Source organism: Muscardinus avellanarius (assembly GCF_963383645.1).
Source record: "Muscardinus avellanarius genome assembly, chromosome: 4".
In the NCBI taxonomy this organism is placed as follows: Eukaryota; Metazoa; Chordata; class Mammalia; order Rodentia; family Gliridae; genus Muscardinus; species Muscardinus avellanarius.
Genome location: NC_137789.1, coordinates 148,213,679 through 148,241,102, shown reverse-complemented (window position 1 = coordinate 148,241,102; position 27,424 = coordinate 148,213,679). Strand labels below are relative to the sequence as shown.

The window sequence follows — 27,424 nt, the reverse complement described above, 5'->3', positions numbered from 1 at the left end:
ATTGACATCAGTCATATTAATTGTGGACAAGAACACAGTCGTATAAGCAATGTCTCCAAGTTGCAAGGCCACACAATATGTAACATAATTCAAGAGCTGCATGTGATTCTTCCCACCAACTGTGGTTTGGAGATCTTAATCATCATATCCAAAAGTTTCACTGAAAATAATGGATATTAATGACAAAAGACAAAATAAATTGCTTCACCATTAGGTTTTATTAGCAGTAAGATTCAGTAAGATTCAGCTAACATGAGCTGAGGGTGAGCAGAACATCCTCCCTCACGGTGTCTGAGCTGCAGAAGTTGAACCTGTGGAGAGAAAATATCAATAGGTCACCTCTTGCTGGCAGAGCTGGAGTGCTGAGTTCCAGGACAACCACCACTCTCTTCCTGCAGTCTAACTGACCGGCATGCCCCAAGCCAGAGGCTAGATGTTGACTGAGGAAACCTAGCATAGTTTGAATCACGACAACTCCATGTGAATGGAATCAAAGGTGTAGGCACACCGTTATCTAGCTTCTTTCAGGCAATGTAATTAAGCATGCTGTTACTACTCATGGTTATGGAGTAGTGTTCTGTTGTATGGACAGACCAGTATGTTTATCCATCCCCCTACTGGACATTTGGGTTGTTTCTCATTCTTGGCTATTACAATGAGAGCTGTTATGGATATTCTTAATATTCTTCACAAATCTCTGTGTAAACATAGGCTTTCTCTTCTAATGGATAAATGCAATGGTTTTCTCTTATGCAGCAGTTTCAAGACCCACCAGTAGAAGCCTAAAACTACACATAATAATGAACCCTATATGTACATATATGCTTTTCCTATACCTTCTTGTCTTTTATTGTGTGTGTGAGGTACTAGAGATTGAATCCAAAGGCATTCTACCTCTGAGCTAAACTCCCAACCCTATTTCTATTTTAATTTTTACTTTGAAACAGGGTCCCACTAGGTTGTAGAGGCCTCATGCAGTTGCAGTACTAGTGATGGAACCCAGGGGTATTCTACCTGTGAGCTATACCTCCAGCCCTATGTTTTATTCTTTATTTTGAAACAAAGTCTCACCAAATTGCAGAGGGCCTCATTAAATAGCTGAGGCTGGCTGAGAACCTGCAATCCTCCTGTTTCAGCCTCCCAAGTACTGGGATTACAAGTGTGCACCACTATGCCCAGCTGATTTCTGTCATTTTATTTCTGAAATCTATTTAATATTTAATATTATGCATTTTATATAGGCATATTAAAATTGAAATTGAATGCTGATTATTTAAAATCTGATAGGATTCAGTATAAGTTTATTGTTTTTCTGTTTCCGAGTTGTCCTCACATCCTTTGTTTGGTTTATCCTCCTTTTATACTGTATTTTGAATTACTTTTATTTCATATCACTCCTTCATTGATTTTCTTGCTATAGGCTTTGTTTCATTATTTTAGTGGTTGCTTTAGAATTGATAGCACATATTTTTAACTTTTCATTTTCTAATGTAGTGATATTATGTTAATTTACATGTGGTATAACAGTTTCCAGTAGAATATTTCCATTTTTCCTCTCCTACTCTTTATGGCATTGTTATTATTACAAAGTCTGAAAAATAATGTAATTTTGAAAAATAGTCGTGTGTGTGTGTGTGTGTGTGTGTGTGTGTGTGTGTGCGTGTGTGTGTGTGAATGAGGATTGAATGCAAGAGCATTCTACCTCTGAGGTACAGCCCCAGACTGTTTATTTTGAAAGAGTCTCATTAATTTGCTGAGGCTGGCCTCAAACCTGTGATCCTCCTGTCTCAGCTTTCTAAATACTGGGACTACAAGTGTGTGAAACTTTGCTCAGCTAATAGTCAATTATTTCAGAAAGACTTAACAGCATTTTACAATCTCATGTATTTTCAATAAAATTAGTAATTTCTACACATAATTCCTTTCTGTAGATTATTTTCCCACTGGAGTAATTTTTCTATACCTAAAGGCTATCTTTAACATTTCTTATAAAGTTGTAATCTGCTGGTATCCAAAAGGTCTTTATTTAATCATCATCTTTGACAGATATATATATTTATACATATATAATATATCTTATCTATATCTTATATAATATATATGTATGTATATGTATTTTGTGGTTATAAATTCTAGGTTGAAATTTTTTCCCTAGCATTCTACATTTTGTACTAAAGACACAGACATTAATTAGGAAGCAGATGTGGCTGCAGTATGGGTGAAATGCTGTAGAAAGTTTAGCCTGAAAGAGAACTTTAGTGGGAACTGTAAAAACTACTCGACCCTTCTCATCCCTCTGATTTATATTACTTACACTCTTCCATCATTTCTTTTCACCGTGATGGTAGATGCTCCTACTTTGGGTAGACTTGGGTTGATCACATTGTTATACCAAATAAACTTAACCTTCTGCAAGTCCCCAACATCCACATCCGAGTCAATATCACTGGTGTGAGTGTTTCCTGATTTGAGAGAGCCCCTGAGGAGTTAAGAAGTTAACAAAAATATAATTGAACATACTCAAATATGTACATAAATAAATATACTATACATATGTACACACACACATATATAAAACCAGGTTATAATGTATTCCTAGCTAAGATCTAAATAGAATGTCATCCTAATGCATAAAATAAATTCATATGTACATGTTAACTCAATGGTAGGTTTGCCATCAATGACTCACATAACTTGAAAGTCATTTTTTCCTAATAAAACTGCAAATATATTTTAGTCATTATCCTCTCAGAATTTAATGATGACATCATTGTATCTTTGCTAGCTTTTTATAGAGAGAATAATTATTTATTTCTTATAAGTTATATGTCAAACATCAAAGTAATTTTCTCAGGAAATACAGAAAACATTTAGAAACAGAATTCTGAAATGTATTAGGGTTCAAGTGTGATTTTTTTTTTCTTTTATCATATGTGACAGTACTCTCACTCTTATAGGTAAAAAATAAACAACTCTCCTGTTTGTTAACATACAGTATGTATGGGCAATATTTACACACTTAAAAAGCTTAGAGTAATATTTTACTCACTTGTAAATTTCATACTGCTTAGAGTTTCCTCCACTTCCAAACAAAGAAACGAGAATGTGTCCAGTTACACTCTTTCCAGAAAGTGTGACAGATACCTGGTACCTCCAGCCTTCATGGGAGAAATATTTTACAAAACATCAACTTGTAGAAAAGACACTAAAAACAGGTTAATTCTGATACCAATACTGCAGAATTTTGGATAATTTATATATGACACTGGTAATTCTTTTAATGGAAAAGATATAGATATTTGTTTAAGTGTTCAGGAACAGGTGCTGGGGAGTGTGTGTGTGTGTGTGTGTGTGTGTGTGTGTGTAGGGTGGGGAGGGTGTTCAAAACTTCCAAGTTTAGCAGATAGTTTTATTAAGCCAAGGAACTAAACAATATATTTTATTTTAATTTTTATAATGTAACAATTTATTTTCAGATGTTCTAAGAATTTTATGCTAAAAAGGTAGAAAAATAATAGTGTGACATTTTCAGCAGTTTTATTTTCATTGATTGCTAAATTTTAGGGTTCTGTCATATTTTTGTCTTAGTAGTATGCATTTTAAAAAAGACATTCTTAAGTTCAAATTTCCATCGGCCTGGGAAATGTATCAATCCAGGACATCAAAAGATGCATCAATTCAGGACAACTAGCTTCCTTGTCACTCATCAATAGTGAACTACAAGTTTCTGCACTTTAGCTCTACCCAGGATCAAATTTGGAATGGGATGAAATTTGTCTTTAGTTTTTTTGTTTGTTTTGTCTTTAGTTTTTACAATTTTCTTAGCCCCATTGATTCCCGTACAAGTAGTTTTCTTCGTTTCCTTCCTCTGTTATCGAGAAAAGGAACCTGGAGCCTGTCCTCATAGTTCACCATTCCCATACCCTCTAATTCCTAAATATCTCTTGAATCTGTCATTTCAACTTTTCCTGCCTTCTCTCTTTGGGTTTATTTTCTTCCTTTGGCAAAACCTCAGGATTCTGTTCTGTGAACTTTCGACTGAAAACAAAATGGCTGGAAGAGGAAGCCTTCTACCTTCAGCACCAGAAACATGTGAAGAAATGTATTATTCATGCATTAACCATTTGGACCCCACCCTGATGCCTCAATGAGCCATCATTGCCTTAAGCATGGCTTTAAGCATAGTTCCACACTGTATGGAAAAGCAATTTCACACATTATTGGTGAGCATGATAAAATACATAGGACTTAGAACTGAACATAAATAAAACAGAAACTTACGAGCAAAATTACTGGCATCACCAGTGTTCAAATAAAACTTCTGACCTACTCCACTGGATCTTCCAGAATATCTATCAGCATAGTGACCCATCTGTGGGCATCCTCCACTTGCACAGGGGAAGCACTTGTTCTAGTGAAAACAAACAAATAATGAGGAAAAATGCTCATTTTTTTAAACTACAACACCTTTTTTCCCTATAAGATGTTACAATTCAAATATTCTAAGACTAATTGTGTTCTGACAGTAAAAGGGACTTCAATAATGTCCAACGAAGGTTCACAATGCATCCCGTGATTAATGAAAATAAATCAGAAATTCCACGAGATACACTACTATAAAAACCACATGGTGGGAAAATCTGCTTTATTCTTTCAGTATTGAATTTTTTTGGTTGTCGAGGATCAGTTTGCAGACACTTCACTTTGTACACACATTTAACTCATGTGCCGGAAGTCTAAAAAGCTTTATACTGTAATTATTTTTCAGTTACTCCAGTGACTTTTCAGCTTAAAATGCTGATAAGCTGTGGCTTAAGTGTCACCAATTCACTTTTTTTTTTGTGGTACTGGGAATGGAACACAGGGTCCTCTATCTCCAGGCTACACTCCCAGACCTGTGGTATATTTTATTTGAAAACAGGGTCTCCCTAAGATGCTGAAAGCCTAAGTAGATGAGGCTAGTTTCGAATCCTTCTGTCTCAGCCTCTCAAGTACTGGGATTACAAGTGTGTGCCACCACATCCAGCCATACCAATTCATAATTTTATATTATATACACTACATATGCTGAGTAGCAGCTGCTGCCCCTCCCACCGCCCTAGCCGCTGGGATCATGGCAGTGGGAGAGAATTTAAATAAAGGCATTTATCTTTTTTCTTTTCTTCTCTAAGTTGCCCTCTTTGCATTAAGATATTCATCTGCCTGTTGAGTGATTAGAATTTGCCTTTTTTTTTTTATTGCGGTCCTGGGGCTTAGAACCCCAGACATAGGAGGCAAGTGCTCTCCTGCAGGACAAGAACTACATCCCTAGCCCTAGAATTTATTTTAGAAAGATTTTATAAGAAAGCAGAAGGGTGATAATCAGCTTTTGATGTGCAAAATGTAATCCAGTAGGGGGACAATAGGCTCAAAAGTCAATTTGTTCTCAATCATTTTAGTATCTATTTAGCATATCAAGGACTGTGTGTTCACAGCTCAGAATTCTCCCAAAGTGGAGAGGAAATGCTCCAGTTGGGCCATTAAGGCTTCACCAGGAGGCTGGAGTGTGAAAATACAGATACACTGTAGGAAAATATTGTCTCAAATATTGGCACAAGGGATGGAGAGGGAAGAATAGAGGTGGGAGGATGAGCATCCCAATTCCCATTCTGGAGAGGGAAGCGACTCCACCCTAAGTGGGTGGTGAACCAGATGACACAATGGCAGTCTCAGGGTCTGCATCCGGCCAAAGCTAAGAGGACAGTGAGCCACCAGGAAGAAGTGACCAAAGTTGTGTAAAAGAAACTCAACAAGTGACCCATTTTGTCACTCATTCTCTATCTTCTGCTGTAGTGACCACTTTATGTACTTGCTGACATGCCAGAGGCAAGTTGGTTGCTGGGAAGGAAAATCTCGATGATTGAAGAAACAATCACTCTTTTCCTAGAACTATGGTTTGGTCTAAAATAGTCAATCCATGTTGGACCAATGAGTTAAAGAAGTAGATTTATCCTCTAACCATATCCTTGACAAACAACCCATGTCATTCACTTAAATTTCCTTTTTTTTTTTTTTTTTACCCTTAAAAGGACCTTTTAGGCCCCTCTCTAATGGACACATCTGGTTTCCACTGGAATGTATGTTGCTCAGATTGCAATTTAATACCCCAAATCAATAGCCTTGTTTTTGTTTGTTTGCTTAACAGATCTATCTGAGTCTCATGGATAACATTTCTCTGAGGTCATTGCCCAAGCCAGAAGAGTCAATTAACTCCAGACTTCATCTCTCAATACCAGGAGTGTGCCCATTAGTAAGGCAGAAGGGATACAGCTCAGAATCCAAAAGGAGCTGAGAGACCCTATATCAATGCACATAGTCACTTCTCTGTGAAATACACACAGACCACTACCTCCACCATGATAACCACCTGGCCCCAGTAACCCATGGAGAGAAGCTTAGGAGGGGGGTCCAAAGGCAGAGAAATATACAAGACTGAGATACTATTTTTATAAAGGTGTTATGCATCACCTATTAAGGTGTACTTTGTTTTAATTGAATGAGACCTAAAGCTCCTTGTTTATTTTTTCTATTTTCTACCCTTGAGGTATTTAGAAAAAAAAAAGTTGAAGTTAAGCCAAAGATAGAAGAGGGAGAGTTTCCTGTCTTATTGTATATTCTTAATATATGTGTACTGTGAAGAACATATGCAAATCTGTCCTCATAACAGCCAATATAGGTTGAATGACAATTATTAACATTTTTTGCTCTGAGTTAAGTAATCAACATAAATCATCTTATTAACTTTCCCTAAGAATATGTTGTTCCTATTATGTACATCTATAGATAAAGAATCTACCTTAAAAAGATCAAGTATTTTGTTTGGAGTCATTAACTTGAAATTGTCTTTATTAAATGCTATAGGTTAGAGATATTGATTTGAAAAAACAGATATTGCCAGCAGCTACAGCGAGTTCGCCACACCCCACCACAGCTCCAGATCTGCGCACACAATAACTGTGAGTGTAATTGTGGCCCCTAAAGGAGAAATCCCTGTACTGCACTCCCAGGGACTTGTGTAGCTTTGATAATCTCATTGGGTCAGATATTTTGCAGTCCAACCCAGTGAAGGAGTAGCAGTGGCAGAGATACCACACCCTAGCTGCAGCTCCCTGTGGGAAAATACCCAGCCCGGCATTCCCACAGTCTCGCACAGCCTCAATTAACTTCCTGGGTATGAGACTGTGAGATACAACCCAGTAAAGGAGTAGTGGCGGCTGAGATTACAACAGACTCGAGATACAGAGCACCCTAAGTGAAGTCATAGTGACCCAGGGAAGGAACAAAATTCTGAAATCTTGGGAAAGAGGAACAACAATAGAGCAATGAATGCCCACAACCCCACAACATCAGAACCTGATAACACAGAAATTCAGAGATCTCTAGAAGATCAAATCAGGAAAATAACTGTAGAAATAATAGAGGACTTTCAAAAATAATTCAGAGAGAGTCAAAAAGAGATAAAGGATGCAATCATTGAAGTAAAGGCTTCAATTTAAAGTATAAACAATCGATTAGACCACATGGAGAATAGAATCTCACTCCTAGAAGATGATCACTCCAAAAATTAACGCATAATTTATAACTTAGAAAAAAAAATCCGATAGCAGAAATCTGACATTGAAGAAATATGGGCCCATTTTAAGAGAGCTAACCTAAGAATAAACATTGGAATAGAGGAGGGAAAAGAGGTAAACCCAAAGGGATCAATAATCTTTCAAAGAAATAATAGCAGAAAATTTTCCAAACATAGAGCAAAAGGTCAATACACAGGTCCAGGAAACTTAGAGAACTCCCTTTAGACAGGATCAGAGAAGAGGTTCCCCACGCCACATAACTGTCAAAATGACCAATGTGGAAGCCACGCAGAGAATCTTAAAGGCAACAAAAACAAAAGGCCAAGTGACATTCAGAGGCAAACCAATTAGAATCACTCCAGACTTCCCAAACCAAGTCATGAGAGCCAGAGGGGCTTGGAGTAACATATGCCAAACTCTGAAAGAATACAACTTCCAGCCAAAAATTTCCTACCCAGCAAAACTTTCTATCAAATTAGATGGGGAAATAAGAAGCTTCCATGACAAACAGAAACTGAAGGAATTTATGTCTTCAAAACCAGTGCTAGAGAAAATACTCAAAGAGATTAAGTACAAAGAAGAAATAGGTAATACAAGCCAGAACCAGAGAAACAAGATTTTTCATCCAGCAGACAACTAAGCAAAGAGGAATATATTCATGTGTTTATTGGTTAAAATCTTTGGAGATTCATTATTTATTTCAGTCTTTTACCTATTTCTAAACTGTATTTCTAAATTGTATTGTTTGCTTTTATTGTTGCTAATTTTTAGGATTTCTATTTGGAATATTAATATACCTTCAGATATAGCATTTGGAAATATTTTATCCCATTCTATCAGTAACTTTTAACTCTGTTTACATTGTACAATATTTTTTTATTTTTTAGGAAGTTTGTTTATTCTTTTGTTGCCTGTGCCTTTGAAATCATATCCAAAAAATCACTGCCAATTTCAATGTTGTGAAGTGTTATGACCCAGGTTTTCTTCTAAAAGTTTATAGTCTCAAGATTTACATTTAGGTCTTTTATCTAGTTTGAGTTAATATTTGTATATGGTGTTAGGTAAGGGTCCAATTTTATTATTTTTCATGTAATTATTATCTTTTAACTATTTAGTGAAAGATTACTATTTCCTTCACCAAATGTTCTTGGAAACTTTGTAAAAAATAACTTGACCATATATGGAAGAATTTATTTCTAGGTCTTTTATTTTACTCCACTGGTTTATATATCTGCTTTTATAGCAGTACTACACTATTTCAATTATTGTAGCTCTCTAAGGTTTGAAATCAGAAAATGTATATCTACTAGCTTTATTCTTTTTCGAGAGTGTTTTAGGGATTTAGAGTTTATATTTCTTGTTAGGATAGACTTTTTCTGAAAAAAATAAATGTATGATAGTTTTACCTTAAAAACAAACAAAAAATAAATAAATAAATAAAAAAGAAAAAATATCCTCTGGTAAGAAAGAAAGCAAAAAGAAATACTGAAATGTTATCTCTAAGTGATATCAGACAGATGAATCTGTTATGTGAGATTATCATTGTTAATTTTTGATAAACTGCTATAATATTAGATGTCAACCACTAAGCCAAGAATGGGAAGGGGGAATGGGGAGGGAATGGGGTGGGGATTGGATAGGGGCTAACTGGGCGATGTGTGCATGTATGTCTACACAAGTTTTTATCTCATTATGATGTATGAATACAGTGCACCAACAAAAAATAAAAAAATACTGACACTTCAAAAAAAATTAAAAAAACACTTATAGTGAAAAGAAAAGCCAACTTCATAAAAAACACAATAGATATGTTATATTCAAAAACACATATGAAAATTTAACCTAGATATAAAGAGGATATAGAACAAGATGAAAACTCCAAGAAATAATGAATATCTCTAACTATTTAAAAAAGTTAGTATTTAAGAAAAATATAATTTCTCTATTTTAAAAAGCCAGCATGTTCTGTAGCATCCTATAACTATAACTTAGATGTCCATAAACTAGTTCCTTTGTTGTTGTTCCTTAGATTTACTTCTAAAACATTTTTTACTATTTACCAAATACATAAATTTATAGAGAAGAAAGAGTAGACAAGATTGACACTGCACATTTCCATTTATATTACCATTTCTCTGAAATCCTGAAATTACTGTATTAAATATATTTCTGTGATTAAAGTTATAAATAATATGAAATTATAAACATTCATTGAATGATGTCAAAGAACCGTGAACCATGCTAGTCATGAAAAGTAAGAGTCACAAAATTCTTTAATTAAAATGTGGCTACGTACTGCACTGAAATCTTGGTAAGAGGCACATGAGAATCCAGCAAAGCCACTGGGGTTGACAATACTATCGGCATAATACTTGTAGCTTCTTAAGTGATTACAGGCCACAAAGTCACGAGTTCCTATGAAATCAGATATGATTACACATCAACAACAAATTGTATTTTTCCAAGTGAAACCCATAATCAGAATATCATTATTGAGTAGATGTCACTAATTTGTTTGGACTCATGAAGGTCACAGTACAATATCATTTAGGAGGTCTATTTATGATTTGTGTTGCAACCAGAAGTGATGGACTGTTTAAAAGTATAATAGTTAATGCCATTGTTAAATGAAATGGAGAAATATTTGGGAAGGAAAAGATGGATCCATACAGTTAGAAGTGCAACTTAGTAATATATTCCCCGAATTAGGCACTTGCAAAGTCAATTGAAAATATAATTCGTTCCCACAGTCTCCTCATGCCTACTTGTGCAAATAGGATCCTATATCTTAGGAATGAAATTCAAAGCTCTTTATCAGGTAAAATATGAGAACTGGACAATTCCAAAGTAAAACAAAACACAAACATTCCCCATTGAAAGTACACATTGTATACATAATGGCTTTACCTTGCCAGATACCATCTATGTCAACAATCTGAGAGAGAGCATTCTTCTGACATCCAGGCATTTCTTCTCCTCCATTGGGAAAGAAATCTAGGTGACCCACAGTTTGGCTCATTCCTAATCCTGAAGAATTATAAAAATAAATAAGGGAAAGTTTGCATTGCTGTAGCGACTCAAGACAATCTATACCACTCTAATATATAGGGCTCAAAATCCTTTAGGAGGATGAGTTGTGGAGCTCACCTAGGTAGGGGACCATAGGGGAAGCATCTGTGTGAATTGCATCCACAAACTGAGCATCACTGGGGTCCAATCGGACTATTTCAGGTGTGTCCTGAAAGTAAGGTTCAGCTGGATCCAACCCTAAGGTAAATAAAAGTGTGTTATTAATGATGTCACTGTCCATACCATTCACTTTTCTCCATTAGTTGTCGGCCTGAGTGCAATCATGAGTCATGTAGGGAAAGAGATACACAAATTCTTCCTTTCCATACTGTTTTATAAAGGAAAATCTGCTTCTGGTTTGCTATTTGCTTAACAGTAAATTTTTCCAATGCAGAGAACTTGAGTTAGCTGCTGCCATCGAAGCAGAATACAATTGATTATACACATTTGAGCTCTGTGCCTTTTATTTCTCTTTATTCTACTATTTATAGTATCTATGCTATTCATAAGAATGATCGTTTGTGAATAATTGACCACAGGGCAATACAGATTAACAAGGTCTCTGGATCTCAGTTTAGGCACATGAAATGCCTTTACATTTTAAAGTGGGCACTGTAGACCAAGAGTCAATATAGATAACAAATCGTAAAGCCTAGTTTTTGATGATGTGGGTCAATTCAGAAAGTCTGACAAGGTAAAAATCAGGCTGCTCCCAATTTCCCTTCTGAACTTCCTTCTAGGCCCTGATAGACCACATTTAGTTTCAATTTGAAGCTTCCAGCATTGTGACCAACCTGTGATCCGTCCAATGGCCCCATTGGTCCTCTTCCCAGCCTCACCAGCAATGTGGGAACCCAGGCTGTGGCCAATAAGGTGGACATTGGAAGGTGAGTATCCGAGTTCAGACTGTGGGAAAGTGAAGAAATGAGACTGTGTCATCACAAAATCTGTCTCTTGACATAAATATTTTTGAGCTGAAACCACTTAAATAGTTTCAGAGAGGATTATCTAAACTGTGTTTTCCATGAGAGAAAGTTCCAAGGAGGGAGGTTCATTCTCTGTACTGACGCAGAAAGACAAACCCTTGTTTGTGGCTGAGAATTGGCACTGTAAAAGATGTGTGCAAATACACCTACAGCCAGGCGTGGTGGCGCACTCTTGTAACCCCATCATTTGGGAGGCTGAGACAGGAGAACTGAGGTTCATGAACAGCCTCAGCTACTTAGGTCCTTGGCAACTCACTGAGACCCTATTTTAAAATGAAGAATAAAATCTAGGGCTGGGGGGTGTAGCTCGGAGGTGGAATGCCCCTGGGTTCCATCCAAGGTCTCTTGATGAACAAGAGACCTTGTTCATCTGTATTGCCCTGTGGTCAATTATTCACAAAAGATCATTCTTATGAATAGCATAGATACTATAAATAGTAGAATAAAGAGAAAAAATAAATAAATAAAAGGGCTGGGGATTTAGCTCGGAGGTAGAATACTCCTGGGTTCAATCTCTGGTACCATAAAAGTAAAATAAAATAAAATAAATACATTTACAATGATAACCTTTCTTTTCGCTTTACACTGTTTTATATACCTCCTAGAGACTCCCCTGAAATGTGCTGTCCCTAGCCCACACCCTTTGTCTCATTTTTTACAAAATTCATATGTACACGTGTGTGTGTGTGTGTGTGTGTGTGTGTGTGTGTGTGTGTTGTGTGTGTTTACTTTCTTGGGTCACCACAAACAGGTAAAAATTAATAAAAATGGTATTCTTTGTTTCCTGTTAATATTTCCTGTGTTGATTTTTCTCCTAGACTTAGGTAATATCCCAAAGAAGAACTAAGATGGATATAGGTGATCTCCCAGACCCTTCGTGGTGAGCTAGCCAGGAGAATCTGGGACACTTTACTGTCTCCAGAGCCTGCAGATGGAATCCTGGGGGAGGAACAGAAGAAGCTGGCAGAAAAATGTAAGAATTTTTTTACCAAAGTCAGTTCTGCCTAAGGCATGTATATTTAGTAGCCCCTGACCAAAAGAGAGTGGTAAATTTTCCCATTGTTCTTGCCTTCAAAATTCAGATTGACGAGTGAAAACATATGTGAACTAATCCTTGAATGGGTCCCCTGTTTTTGTTTTTGCTTTTGTTTTGTTTGCAGGAAGGAGATGTGATAAGAATTGGTTGAAATTGCTTTTTTTTTTTTTTTTAAAATAAACTGGCTATATTTAAAAAGAAAAAGTACAAAGTTGTCATCCTTCAACATTTGTCTTATTGGTACCTGTGGGAAAATGAAATTAAAAATGTAAACATAAGAGTATCATGGCTAGCCTTAGAAATTCCCTTAGCAGAATTAAAAAGCAGAAGTCAGTTTAAAGGGAAAGAATTTTAAATCCACAATAAATTCCTTCTCTCGGTGTATTTTGTTAGCTCAGGAGAGAAACATTTGTCATAATTATTTTGAATTAGTTGTATTTGTTTTGCATTTATATTAGCAAGACTCTGGTTTGGGGGCACTTGCTTGCTAGTGATGCTTTTCCTCCGGTGCAGAGCCTGTGTTTTTCTATTTGTTCTGCTTTAATATGACTTTCCATCTATAGGGCAAACATATATTATCAGGCCTTAGAGAACAGATGATTAACTAAAAGGTGGGCAGCCCCAAGAATATGCCAGATGGAAATGCAAGCTGTATCCCATTTGGAGCTAAAGCATACTGGTTATGTGTTCAACTTCTCTCATTCCTTTGGTCTGCCTTCTTGGAGTGGCTCTGGATTTCAGAAGGGCTGCATCTTTTTGTTCCTTCTTTGACGGCCTTAGTTATAGCCATAAAAGACTTATTACTTTTCCCTTGTAGTCACTTACAAAGTGTACTCTTGGTTTAGGATTTGGGTTTACATTCATAGCATGATACGAATTTTTAAAAAGTGTAAGCCATCCTGCCTGAGCGAAAATATAACTACATACTCAAAAGGAAAGAAATTTGTTCATTAAAACATTCCCAGGATAAATAACTCTAAGTCTGCAACAAATCGTTTTTTTTAAAATTTCTATTTTAGTTGCACATTTGCTCCCTCAAACGAAGGAATAGATTGGAGACATTACAATTCGATGTGCAAATCGTCCTCTTGAGACCCTTTAGGCTGCAACACAATTCCATGAGGAATTAAAAAACAGTTGTTCCTGTCTTGTAGGATTTATCTTTATAAAAGTAGGAATGTGTGTCTAGGAGCAATGTAAAGTCCTCCTAGTTTTACCAATGCTCAAACCTCATATTCATGTTAGGATGCCTGCAGATACTATAAAAAGCCAGGAAATTGGAAACAGAGCTGTCCTACACTTAAGAAGGAAGTAACATTTAAATAGCAATAACTCTAGACCTCTAATAGGCAATATATGAAAGGAAAATGATATTTGTAAAAGAACTTTGCAGTCAGAAGTCAGCTTAATTGAAAGCTGATATTCAGGCTCTAATTCTAGTATTTGAATTGATGTTAAAAGAAAACTATCCTTAAAAGTGTAATAAGTTCTTGTCAGGTAGGGAATGTCAGGTAGTACTTATTAAATTTGATCTTTTTTGCTTGCTCTGGTCCATGCTTTTTCCCTTTTTTTGTCCTCTGTTATATCCCAATTTCTAACCTAAGTCTCTGGAAAGCTACCAGCTTGGCTCTTAATATATAAACTGTTTTGAAAATAAAGTTCCAAATGGAAAACAAAAATAAACCAGAATGTCACTCTAAAATATGCATCTTTTGCAGTGGCAGAAAAAGCTACTAGAATTTCCCTGTCTTACCTAGACCAAGATATAAAAGGTCCTGTGGGAGAGAAGCCCTCCTCACACCAGCACAGAACACAGGCCTGTCACCATTCCCTGCAAATCAGTCCTGCAAAGGCTGGGTATAAATAACAGCAGTAAAATAACCTTTAGTTTCTGGTAGCTTTACACCCCTTCAGACTAGTTTCTCTGGAATTTACTATTCCTAGCTCATGCCCCCATATTACCATTTCTTCACCCCCAAATCACTCTCTGTCTACAAACATAATAAAATAATTTCACCTTTGCCCCTCTCTTTGGTCACTGTCTTGTGACTGTCCTCAGGCACATATACAAAATCAATAAAAGGTGTAAGATTCGTTTCTCCTGTTGACCTTTTCTGTATTGATTTGGTTCCTAGTTCTACTCTAAGGCCGTAAGTAAGAGCTGAGAAATATAGGAGTGATCTATAGCCTCCTCTCAAAAGGAAGATCTCTTCTGAATGTTTGCCAAGATTGCAGAATTGAAGATAGGTCCTGATGACACAAATCCCCAAACTGGAGTTTTAAGAAGACATGCTGCCCTTTGAAGCAACAGGTTTTCCCAGAACTATACAGAAAAATAGAAATGAGTTTAAACTTTTAAACTGGTATAAATAGGCCTCTCTTTTATCCTTTTTCTTCCTAAAAAAGCACCTTGAAAGACATGAATTGTTACCCAGAGATGATAGAGTAGAATTTTCAATTAGAAAATCATGAGAACAGTTGATGACAAGTATTCAAATTTAACATTTTCTATGCTTTTGGTTACCCAATCAGATGAACTTATTTTCATTGTGCCTCTCTTAATTAAAAAATTAGTTTAATCTCGAAGCTGACATCTTTATACATACTTGATAATAAATGATGATACTATAACAAATACTAGTGGAATTAAGTAGAAAAAAGTTCATTTGAAGAAGTTCACTTCAGTAAGAACAAAAATTAGTTTATAGATCTAAATAGGTTTATTGATGAACCAAAATCTAGATTTCTTTGCATTTTTATTTTCACCCATGAACAAGTCATATCTCACTAGAGAACTGTTCTTGTCAATTATCATACTTGCTTCAGGACCTTGGAATGAGCAAGGAATTTTTTGGACAAGACCCCAGAAGCACAAAAAACAAAAGTAAAAATGACAAATGATATTATATCAAACCAAAAACACAGCAAAGGAAATAATCAACAAAGTAAGGAAATGACCGGTAGGTCGTTTGGGAGAATCTGAAGAAGGGTTAGTATCCAGAACACACAAAGAATGCAAACAACTCAACAGCAACAAATCTGGTTTAAAAAAATGGGTAGTCGCTGGGCATGGTGGCCCATGCTTGTAATTCTAGCACTTGGGAGGCTGAGATAAGAAGATCACAGGTTCAAGACCAGCTTCAGCAATTTAGTGATATTTTTAAAAACCTAGAGAGACCCTGTTTCACAAACAACAAAAAATAGAAAAGGAGCCAGGCATGGTGGCATATGCTTATAATCTAAGTCCCTGGAAGCCTGAGACAGGAAGATTGTAGGTTCACTCCAGCCTCAGCAACTTAGTGATGTCCTCCATATCTTAGTGAGAACCTGCTTCAAAATAAAAAAATAAAATAGTGCTGGAGTAGAGCTCATAGTTAGATTGCCCTTGGGTTCGATCTAAAGTGTCACCAAGCAAAATAAATAAATAAATAAATAAATAAATAGGCTTGGGGTGTAGTGCAAAGGTAAAATGCCTCTGAGTTCAATTCCCAGGAATGCATACACACACACACACAAACACACAAACACACACACACACACACACACACACACACACACACGACTAAATATAGATGTTTCTCAAAAGAAGACAATGGGTATATGAAAAATGCTCAGTACCAATAATGATCAGAGAAATGCAAATCAAAACCATAATGATATATTATCTCACCCTAGTAATAATGGATAGTATGAAAAAGACAAAAGATAGCAAATGCTGACAAGGATGTAGAGAAAAGAAAACACTTGCACATTGTTGGTTGGAATACACATTAGTACAGACATTATGGAAAACAGCTGAGAAGTTCCTTAAAAATTAAACATAGAAGCCGGGCGTGGTAGCCAACGCCTGTAATCTCAGCATTTGGGAGGCTGAGACCAGAGGATCGCAGTTCGCAGACAGCCTCAGCTATTTACTGAGGCCCTCCCCAACTCAGTGAGACCCGGTTTCAAAATAAAGAATTAAAAAAAAAAAGGGCAGGAGGTGTATCTTGGAAGTCAAATGCCCCTGGGTTCCATCCCCAGACCCGCAAAAAAGAAAAAAAGAAAAAAATTAAACATAGAACTACTATATGGCCGGGTGTAGTGGTACACGCTTGTAATCCCAGCATTTGGGAGGTGGAGACTGGAGGATCGCAGTTCACAGACCACCTCAGTTACTTAGTGAGGCCCTTCAAAACTCAGTGAGACCCTGTTTCAAAAACTAAAAAGACTAAAAAATAGGGCTAGGTGTGTAGTAGCTTGGAGGTACAATACCCCTGAATTCAATACCTAATACTGGGGGGAAAAAAAGAACTACTATATGATTTAACAATCCTTCTCTTCAGTATATAACCAAAGGAAATGAAATTTCTATAATGAAGAGACATCTGAACTATCATGTTTGGTGGGATACTATTCACAATGTTAGAAAATGGAAACAACCATTAACTATATTAACTACGTCCATTAACTATAAATAAAGAACATGTGGTATATATGAATAATGAAATACTATTAAGACTTAAAAATGAAAACTTGTCATTCGTGATACATGGATGGAACTGGAGATCATTGTGTTAAGTGAACTAAGCTGGACACAGAAAGAGAAATGCCATACAATCTGACTCATATGTGGGATATAAAGAAGTTGATCTCATAGAAATTGAGAGGAGAATGATGGTTACTAGATGCTGGGGAGGGAAGAGGAGAGGGAGAGAAGAGAAAGGTCAACCAATGAGTACCAAGTAATTGATGGGTGTAAGAAGTCCTATATTCTATTGCACAGTAGGGTGAATACAGATAATAGTGTTCTATACATTTCAAAAAGATTGAAGAGATCATTTTGAAAAATTCTACCATAAGTATGAAATATTTGAGAAGATATGTTTACCTTGATTTGAACACAACACAGTGTATACCTGTATCAAAATTATCACATGGCATCTATAAATAAGTATAATCTTTACATATCACTTAAAATAAATTTGAATGAGGATTCACTGTACCCATAGTTATGATTACAAGAAAGTGATGTATATGTATTTTTCAATAACATAGAAGTGGTTACCTGAAGGAATTTAACAAGATATGCCACTTCTGCTCCCACCACCTGGACGTTCTGGGTGGCTTGGGTGTATCCAGTTCGGGAGCCGCCTTTCCAGTCTACACAGATGCAGTTGACACTTTCCACCTGGAACAGGTTCTGATAGGAGAGATGCAATTGATAGGTAAACAATTCAGGATATCTACTAATTATGAATTAACACATTTGATGAGGAGGATAAATTCTCTCCGTGAGCTTTACTACATCATGCCACTTTTAATCCCAAAGCTAAGAACAAAACACCAAGCCTGTAATGGATATGGAATTCCTCCTAAAGTCTCTGAGGCATGGCCATTGTAGAAATTGAATTCTTGGGATTCCTACTGCAACAGATGCATAGATATTTTACTAGGGGAAGAATGGATCAGATGTGCTACAATGGGCTGTCTCACTGGAGCGTCATAAATACTATGAGACTACATTGTTCCTTATTAGAATGTACCTGAGGACATTGCCTACCCTTTGTAATTTTAGTGCTTATACGAGTTCTTGGCAGTGTACGGAGCTCTGTGAATATTTACTGAATGAATGAAAGGATCCCTTAAGTATGAAAATACATTGAAAGCAATTCATTACTTTTTTCCATAATAGAAAAACTAGTTTTTGGATGAATATATGCTTTATTGTGCATCGCTGAAGTTATCTCACATAACAATGTAGTCTACCAGATGTCTACAAGAAACTGTGTTCAATAGGGTATAAGTGTGGTTTCATAGAAATACTTCTGGCAGAAATTGTTTGAGAAGGTATTTATACATATTTCCACATTTCTTGAAATAATTTGAGAATAAGGAAACAATTTTAGAAGTCATACTCTAACTCTTCCATTTTACGAAAGGAAAACTCCAAAGCAGAGAACTAATTTACAAATGTCATAAATAGAAGGATAGAGTTAGGACTGGAATCTGAGACTTTTAACTATCTAGTGTAATCCACTCATTTATCCTTCAAAACACAACAATGTTGTCAAAAACAAATCATATGGAAAAAATTGCTTTCAAAATCTTTGAAATAAACTGTATACTCATATCTAAAGAAACCTATATTTCCTGTGAACTAAGAATGACATTTTCCCTTCATTGTTGTATAAAAAGCTATTTTTATCCTATCCCCCTTAATCATCAAATTTAAAGAGGTTTAGAAGAGGAGCTGTGGTTTTGCTGATTATTCTAAATATGGGAAGTGAATGGACTCTCCTGTGCTTATCTGTCCCTAGGGTCAGCCCTGTGTTCTGTGGATGACTTGGTCCTATACTGGAGGCCGGCTTCCTAAGAGATGGCCTACTTCTAAGCTGACATTTTTCCTCCTTTGTCTTCCCCATTTCTTCACTCTCTGTTAACAAATAACATGTTCTTATCCATTTATTGATTGATGGGGACCTGGCACCTATGTATCTAAATAAAAGTCAACTCAAGGAAGACTTAAAGTGTGACCTTTCTGATAAGACACCATAAGCATGACCCTGAAGAGCTAATTCTGAAAATGGACTTAATTCCTTTGGGGAGAATCCAGGGCTTGTTTCTGAACACTTAAGTTCACTGGTTTCTCTGATTTCCTAAGATGTCAAAAAATTTATTTTTCCTTCTTCCAAAGGCTTGTACCAATTATTTTCAGCAAATTGGGGCAGGTACTGGGATTCAATAACAGTTTTTCTTAGATAAAACATCATAGATATAAAAGGTAGATATTGACAATGGGTAAAATCTAACAGGTCCTGTTTCTGATAGCTAATGGATAGCTAATGGATACCCTACTCCAAAGCTGACATTTTCCTTCCCTTGTGCTCTCCCTTTTCTCACCCCCTGTTAACAAATAACATTTTCTTTTCTGTGTTCTGACAGAAGGGGACCTGGTGTCTATGTCTATGTCAGCATAAGAACTGACTCAATGAAAACTTAAATATGAATTGTGTCCCTTCTGATAAACACCCCAGCATGACCCTGGCCTTTGGATCTTAATTATGAACTGACTCAAAGATGATTTAATATGAATTCTTCTGATAAGACACTAGTGTGATGCTAAAGAGCTAACTCTTAAAAGAGACTTGATTCCCTTGTTCTGGGACAATCCAGGGCCCTAAATGTTTAAGTTCACTGGGTTCCCCAATTTGCTAGCGAATCAATTCATTTATTTTACCTTCTTCCCAAAGGCTTCTCCTAATTATTTGATTCAGCAAATTGGGGCAGGTACTGGGATTAATTAACAGTAATTAACAGTTCTGCCTTTGGCTTGAGTCAAAGACAGGTGGGAAATTCCTAAGGTTTAGGAGGGCCTTTGCATCTTTTTCTTGACATCACTGAAGAAATGACTGCAACTTTGTGCCACAATAGCCATAGAAATTTGATGAATAGACACATGAATAAACATAAATAAACACAAGTAAATTATTCAATAATAATTCTCCTCAAGCATTAGCAGTTACTAGGGAAATTGTTTCACTTGATTTTCTGTCATTTAAATCTTTGTTATCACTGGGAACAGAGCCAAAGGCAAATTAAAGAAAATAGAATCACTTCTCCTGAAACAACAGCAGTTGGAAATGAAAACAACCATGGGTATCCTAGACGTCACTTCCAGAGAGGAGAGGAGAATAACCCATGAAAACGAAAGGAAAAGTGCTCATCTGGACAAGTTAGCTCTACGCATGGATATTAAAAGCTAATGAACACACAGAGGCCTGGGTCAGCTGGGATACATCTGTATATTAGGTTCTATTGCTAAAGCACTGAAACACCTCTGTACAGTGGTCATTAAATAACCACTGCCTGAAACCACCAATGCCCACTGACCTTGCTGCCCCAGCTAGGAAAGACCAGGCCACCAACCATGACCTCCTAGACCTCCTCTGGGAATCCCAGGTTCAGAAGAGGCTGGAGGATTCTGATGTGCTGATGACTACTATTTGTCCTCCTTGATTGGGTTCTTAATTATTTCTGAGATGACCTTCCCTTAAGAGTTTACCAAGTCTCACCTGGCATATATCGGACAGCCAGTTTTCGTCTCCCTTGTCTGTGAATCCATGAATGACAAAGCGAGTTTTTCTGCTTGTTTTGAAATTAGAGCTCTTGATACTTCCATCTGCAGAGATTTGCTGTTGGGGGGAAGAAAAATGTTTTAGATCAAGGTTCTGGAATTTGGAATCCTTATGAGTACAGATTCTCCCATTACATCCACACCATGCACAGTCACCCTACATTGCTTCATTCTAGTCATCATCAAATTTTTGTGGTTGTTCAATTTAGGATAAAATGTTTGCTATAATATAGGTGATAAGGATCTTCTCTCCACACAATACAAGTCTGTGTGTGTGCATGTGTGTGTATGTATGCATATACATAATCATATTAACATATTATATATATAATATATAAAATTTATCTTTATATATCCATTGGGATATATCAATAATGGGATAATATGTACAATATTGAAAGATTTTAATACATACACACATACATATACATATACACATAAATATAGAATAGTCCGTTTCTTGCTGCTATGACAGGATACTCTAGACTACGTAATTTATAAAGAGTAGGTCATTTGGCTCACAGTATGTAAGGTAGGAGGTTCGAAGGCATGTAATGGGCCTTTTGTGTTGTCTTTCCTGTTAGAATTTGATTGGCAAGAGAGCTCTCACGGCCCAATCACGTCTTAATTGGTCCTCCTCTTAATGCCATCACAGTGGCAAATCAAACACATTTTGACATGACTTGACAGGGCCACTAAAGCCATAGTACTTCCCAGAATATTTATAAAAAAATGGAAGTCACACAAAACATTATGAATTAAATGGGTCATTTATGCAAAAGTTAACTACAATAATACTTATGCTCCTTTCCCTGAAAATCTACACAGCTGCAAAGCCTATCACCTAATTAGTTCTCTCTAGAAGACTTGAATACTCAATATCTGCTGTGGTTTTAACCTCCTCTTTAAAACTGGTAATTTCCATTGTGATGATATCAGCAGGTAGAGCAGGTAGCACCTTTAACAAATGACTATTGTGGGAGGGATTAGTTATTGTGGGAGTGGGCTCCTGATTAAAAAATAAATTCAGATAGCATCTTTACTCTCTCTCTCTTTCCATTCTCTCTCTTTCCTCTCTCTTTCCCCCCTCTCTCTCTCTCCCACATGTTCTCTCACCATGTGATGTCTTCTTCTATATTATGATAGAACAAGAAGACTTTTACCAGATGCAGATTTTCAATCTTGAATTTCCTGAGAATCTTAAGCCAAATAAATTTCTGTGTTTTTTAAGAGTAATTTATATAGTCTGTTGTAGTTGGTTATAATACCAGGACACACACTCTTATATATGTGTGTGTGTGTGTGTGTGTGTGTGTGTGTGTGTGTGTGTGTAGTATTGAATTAAAATAGGAAATTGGACCCAGGAGTGAGGTTGTTGCTTTAACAAATACCTGAAAATGTGGATTCTGGTTTGGAACTTAGTAATGGGTAGAGGCAGGAATAATTTGAGGAATTATGCTAGAAAGAGTCTGCGTGGCGTGAGTTTAGCATTAATATTGCATTAATAATTGGAACTGATGAGCATTCAGAAGAAGAACGAGAAGAGCTATGGAGGAAGTACAAACCTTAGAGACCCTAGTGGTTTGACCAGAATGTTGGTTGAAATCTGGCCAGTAAAGACCATTTTTATGAGATCTTAGATGGAAATGAGAAAAAGGGGGTTGAAACTGGAGAATGAGCCATCTCTGTTACACAGTTGCAAAAAAAAACTTGGCTGAATTCTGCCCATGCTCTAGGATTTCATGCAATGCAAAAATTTAGAATAAAAATAGGTATTCAGTGGATGAAATAGCTAGGAAGCAAAGCATTCAGGCTGCTACATGACTACTTTTAATGGCACACAGTGAAGATCAATTGGGAAGAAATGACTGAAAGATGGGATTCACAATGAAAACAATGATTTGAAAAATTTTTAGACTGGGCACATAAAGTGTTAAAAGGTGTCTTTAGGAAAGCAAAGTCAGTATGTGAACAAGTGATCAGTTTCTAAGGAGATTAGTAGAGATTTAAAGAAACATGATACTATTCACTGTGAGATGGGACAAAGATCCCCATGAGATTTCAAAGATCTTTGAGGCCACTTCCTCCATAATAGGCCTAGCATGACACAAGGGTAAAATGGTTTTGGGTGATGGGGCTGGGGTACTCTCATGTGCTTGCTGCCCAGAGCTGCCTCTGGTCTCTCCACCCCACATCCTAGTTCATTGTTCCTCAACCTTTACAGCTGTGACTTATGTGCAGGCCACTACCCTGGAGGGTACAAGCAGCAAACCTTGGTGGCATCCATTTGGTGTTAAGCCTTCAGACTTAAAGAATGCAAGGGCTGTGGGGACAGGTGCCTTCACCTGGACTTCCAAGGGCATTGTGGAAAACCTGGGGACTTAGGCAGAAATATGACAGTAAGTGGAACCACCATAGAGACTCCCTGCTAGGAACGTGCCTAGTGGGACTGTGGGAGTGGAGTCCCCGAGACCTCAGAAGTATAGAGCTACCAGCCTCGGGGAGCTGTGGCAGAAGACTGACATATGAGAATGTCTTGGTGGACTGAGCCTGGAAAGTCCAGGGGTGGGGCTGCCGAGGGCCTTGGAGGCCCAACCACACAACCCAGTGTGTCCAGGAGGTGGTGCATGGGGTGAACGACTATTCCAGAGTCTCACTACTGAATGTTATTATCACTTTTGGATTTTAGACTTCGTATCCTATCGCTCATTTTTTTTTTTTGGTCTATTTCTTCCACTTGTAATGGAATGTCTATTGTAGCTTGTCCCACTAATGTATTTTGAAAATACATGAACTGTTTTCATTTCATAGGCTTTTAGCTTGAGGGAATTTGCCTCAAGGAATCATGCCTGAGTCTCACCCATATTTTATTTAGGTGAGACTCTGAATTTCGCACTTCTGAGTTGATGCAAAAACAAGATATTTAGAAAAATTGAATACAATGAATGTATTTTACATGAGAGAAGGACATGTAATTTTTTTGCGGTGGGGGGAGCAAGGGATAGAATGGTATGGTTTGAACAGCCTCTCAAGGTATGTTGAAGTTTAGTTATGATTATAGTGATATTGAGAGATGAAACTCTTAAAAAGTGGTGAGGTCATGTGGACTCTGCTCTCATGAACGGATTCATGTGGTTCTTGCAAGAGTGGGATAGGTAATATAGAAGGAGGCTCCTTAAAATAAAGGATAAGTTTATTTCATACTCTTCCTTCTTTCTCTCTTACAGGCTCTCTCATCAAGTAATGCCTTTCACTATAGTATGATGAAACAAGAAAGCACGTGTTTTATGTATCCAAGGTCTGCACCCTCAATCTCAGACTTCTCTGTCTCTAGAAATGTGAGCCAAATAAACAACACAATTTACACCATCATCATTTATCTGTCCTACTATAGAAGCAGGGAGTGATCTAGGATCTACCCCTATAACATACAAAAAGTAGAACTAAGTCCTGAAAACATGAGTATTCTTACTTGATACACTTTTGGGTTCTCGTTAGTGTACAGGAAGAAGCGGGTGTTGATGGTTTTGGGAGACCAGGGCAACATTTTCAGAGGTCTTATCAAAGTTCCTCCCCATGGAGCATCATCAGTGAAGCAGCCGAGTCTATCATAGCAGACTTCACTTCCTGAAATCACCCAGAAGTGTTTTGAGAACATTAATTTAACCATAATTCTCATTTTTACGTCCTCTCAATCAAAGTAGAAATCAAGTGACATTCTGTGACATGTTTTCTTCCTCTAGTTTCCCATCATCCTCCTATCCACATGCTCAAAAAGTAGCTATGAAAGACAATGCCTCTGCTACTGCTCCTCACATCTGTCTTGGAGACTGGCTTACTCCCCTGTGTCTCTGCTCAGTCCAAAAGGACTCATTTCAGCTTCTCAACTCAGAAATGGTGCCTGGGCCCCTGGGGCCTACGAATGGAGCAGCCTATGTCCCAAGCCTTGGTGGAGGCAGCAGGTGCTGAGGCTCTCAACTTCCAGGAGCCACCATCTGTCTCTACTTTTGGTGAGGAGCTGAAATTTCGTACAATCACCAAAACTTCCTATCTCCATCCTATCTGAGCAGATAGATATCTGATATCTGACCTATCAGTGTTAGAGGACTATTCCAAATTCCTGTACGAAGAAGGTCCTAACAAACAATCAAACAAAAATTCCATGATGTGCCACAACTATGGGCTGGCATTTTACCGCACAAAGGAACAATTCCAGGGAAAGGCTATGGAGGAGCAGAGCAGATAAACAGTAGGAGTAAGAGTAGTAGCTGTCATGGGGGCTGTATTCCTCCAAAGCTTATTACAGTCAGCTTCTGGACAGGATGTTTACTGATCTCTCAGTTATCCCATTTGAGGAGTGAGGTCATTGCCACCATTTCACAAAGAGCCTAAAGCTCCCAGGGGCTGAGGAGCCTGCTCAGGGTCCTAGAGTTGTAGGTGATTAAACTCCGGTTTAATCTCTTCCCTTGACTCTAAGCCAGGAATGCTAGACTGAGAAAATAAAATTACAAATTCAATTTTAACTCCAGGTACATTTTGTGTACTAATATGTGACCTGTTAATGGTTTGAATTATTTCTTGTTTAGTTCAAATTCAAATTTAACTGAGTAATGTAGATTTTTATCCAGCAAACCCACACAAATGCCTGGTGCTCCAAATCCTGTGTCTTTCTAGCTCTACTCCTCATCTTCCTCCCGGCTTGAACTCAGCTCTCACAGTCCTTCTGGAAATGACCCCACAGCCAGACTCTCCCAAGTGCACACACATATCCTTTCTTACCTGCTACTGCTCCCAGCAGCAATGCCAGTGTCCAGAGGGGCAGCATCTACATAAAGGAGAAAATAATGATTGAGTCCAATGAAATAATGCTTGAAAATATTGGCACAATCCAAGTCGGTTCATATCCCTGAGGAAAAATGGGTGAATTTCAATAAATTAGCCTGGAAAAATCATTTCTGACTCACCGTGGCAGATCCGTCAGGTTCCACGGACAACCAGGCGCCACCGAGAGCTCCTTTTATAGGTGAGCCTTATCATTTTTAGGTAGTGCCAGGGAAAAATGGCAGACAGAGAGAAGGTTCCAAGAACATATTTCTAATTTTAATCGCAGATAAGCCCAGATTGCTAGAACTGACCAAATTTTCCACAGTGCCCATGGAAAGATGAGAAAGTGGTAGATATGAAAAGTTCCTTCAGTGTGCTTGTGTAATGTTCAGAAGTAGCACCATGGCATTGTCAAGCTTCTAGGTGGCCTCTTTTCTTATTTCACACTTCTTTGTTCAGGTCCAGGGGTGAGAATGAGGCCAGACTGTTTTGAAAGATTTGACAATAGTCATCTTGAAGTGATCTCTGGTGGTTCACCGGCTCCTGCAGCTTCTCTGTCATCTGATCTTCCCCTCAGCCAGCGAATGAGGAGCAATCCTACCAGAAGACACATTTCTTCTAGAAAAGCAGTCCATACTTTATGTTGATGGCCCATAGCACTAGGTTCATTCTCAAAAAAGGAAAGAATAAACAGGTAACAAGAGGAATTGGGGATGCCACCGAGAGCATGGTGGTATAATCAGTGACAACAACATTGAAAAAAACTATGAATAAAAGAAAAAAAAATAGGATGCAATCTAGAAAAAAAATGGCCTGAGAAAAGTTCTCTGAAAAAGAAGTGTTTGAAAAAAAGAACTGGGGTATTTTTAGTTTGTGCTAGATTGTTTAAAATTGTAGTTTTTAAAAAGGTGGCAATGAGACACCATGATGTTTAAAAATGTACTTTTGCTGGTGCATTGTGGTCTCACATTATCCTGTAGTTCAGAGTGGTAGTGACATACATGCACAGAACACTTGATGAGATCCCCCTCATCCCATCTCCTGCTCCCTCCCCTTCCCTGTATATGATTTTGAGATTAGCACTGATATCCTCACATACATACATACTGTCAATGGAAGTGTTTCCTTTATTAATTATCCTTCCCCAGCCACCACCCTTCCCTCTACCACTCCCCTCACACCACTGGGGTTTCTCCTGAATTATCTAAAGTTCCCCTTGTATCCTGATGACTCAATAGCTTCTCCATGTGAGAGAAAGCTTCACTCTCTGTGACTGGCCAGGTCCATCTATTTTCTTGCAAATGACATAATTTTGTTCTTCTTTAATGCTGAGTAGAATTACATTGTGTGTATATGTTATAATTTTGTAATCCATTCACCTGTTGATGGACACCTAGGTTATTTCCATAAATTGGCTATTGTGAATTGTGTTGCTATAAATAAAAATGTGCATGGGGATATCATGACTTTAAGATACCAAAACCTTTAGCCTAACAGTGTTACAGATGTAGATTGAGTCATATGAAATTGCCACATTCCTAGGTCAAAACTGGTCAAATTATAATTTAATCTCTCAATAACATTCATAGGTTAATGTTTCAAAAGAAAAAAAAGTAATGAAAATGTTGCATACCAAGAAAGTTCAAGAATATTTGTCAAAGGAAATATTAAAATAAGCACAGAAGTGCAAGAAAGGAATCCATGAATGGGGGGGCCTGAAAAATTCCCACCAAATCCTCCCTATCTCAGCCTTTGCCCCTCTTCAGGAACTCTTCTCTAG

At 37.3% G+C, this 27,424-nt stretch overlaps 1 protein-coding gene across 1 annotated transcript; it reads right to left on the bottom strand.

Moving 5' to 3' along the window:
• Positions 1-247: 247 nt before the first annotated feature.
• On the bottom strand, positions 248-25,808 carry LOC308262191 (pancreatic triacylglycerol lipase-like; the record flags this gene model as incomplete). Its single annotated transcript, XM_080694618.1, has 13 exons — positions 25,785-25,808; positions 25,600-25,645; positions 24,293-24,447; positions 20,759-20,878; positions 17,752-17,886; positions 11,477-11,588; positions 10,761-10,880; positions 10,521-10,640; positions 9,910-10,028; positions 4,282-4,411; positions 3,050-3,158; positions 2,315-2,479; positions 248-311 (listed from the first exon to the last, which is right to left on the bottom strand). The coding sequence occupies exons 2-13, from the start codon at positions 25,643-25,645 to the stop codon at positions 248-250; spliced, it is 1,395 nt and encodes a 464-aa protein (XP_080550744.1). The 5' UTR covers positions 25,785-25,808.
• Positions 25,809-27,424: the final 1,616 nt, after the last annotated feature.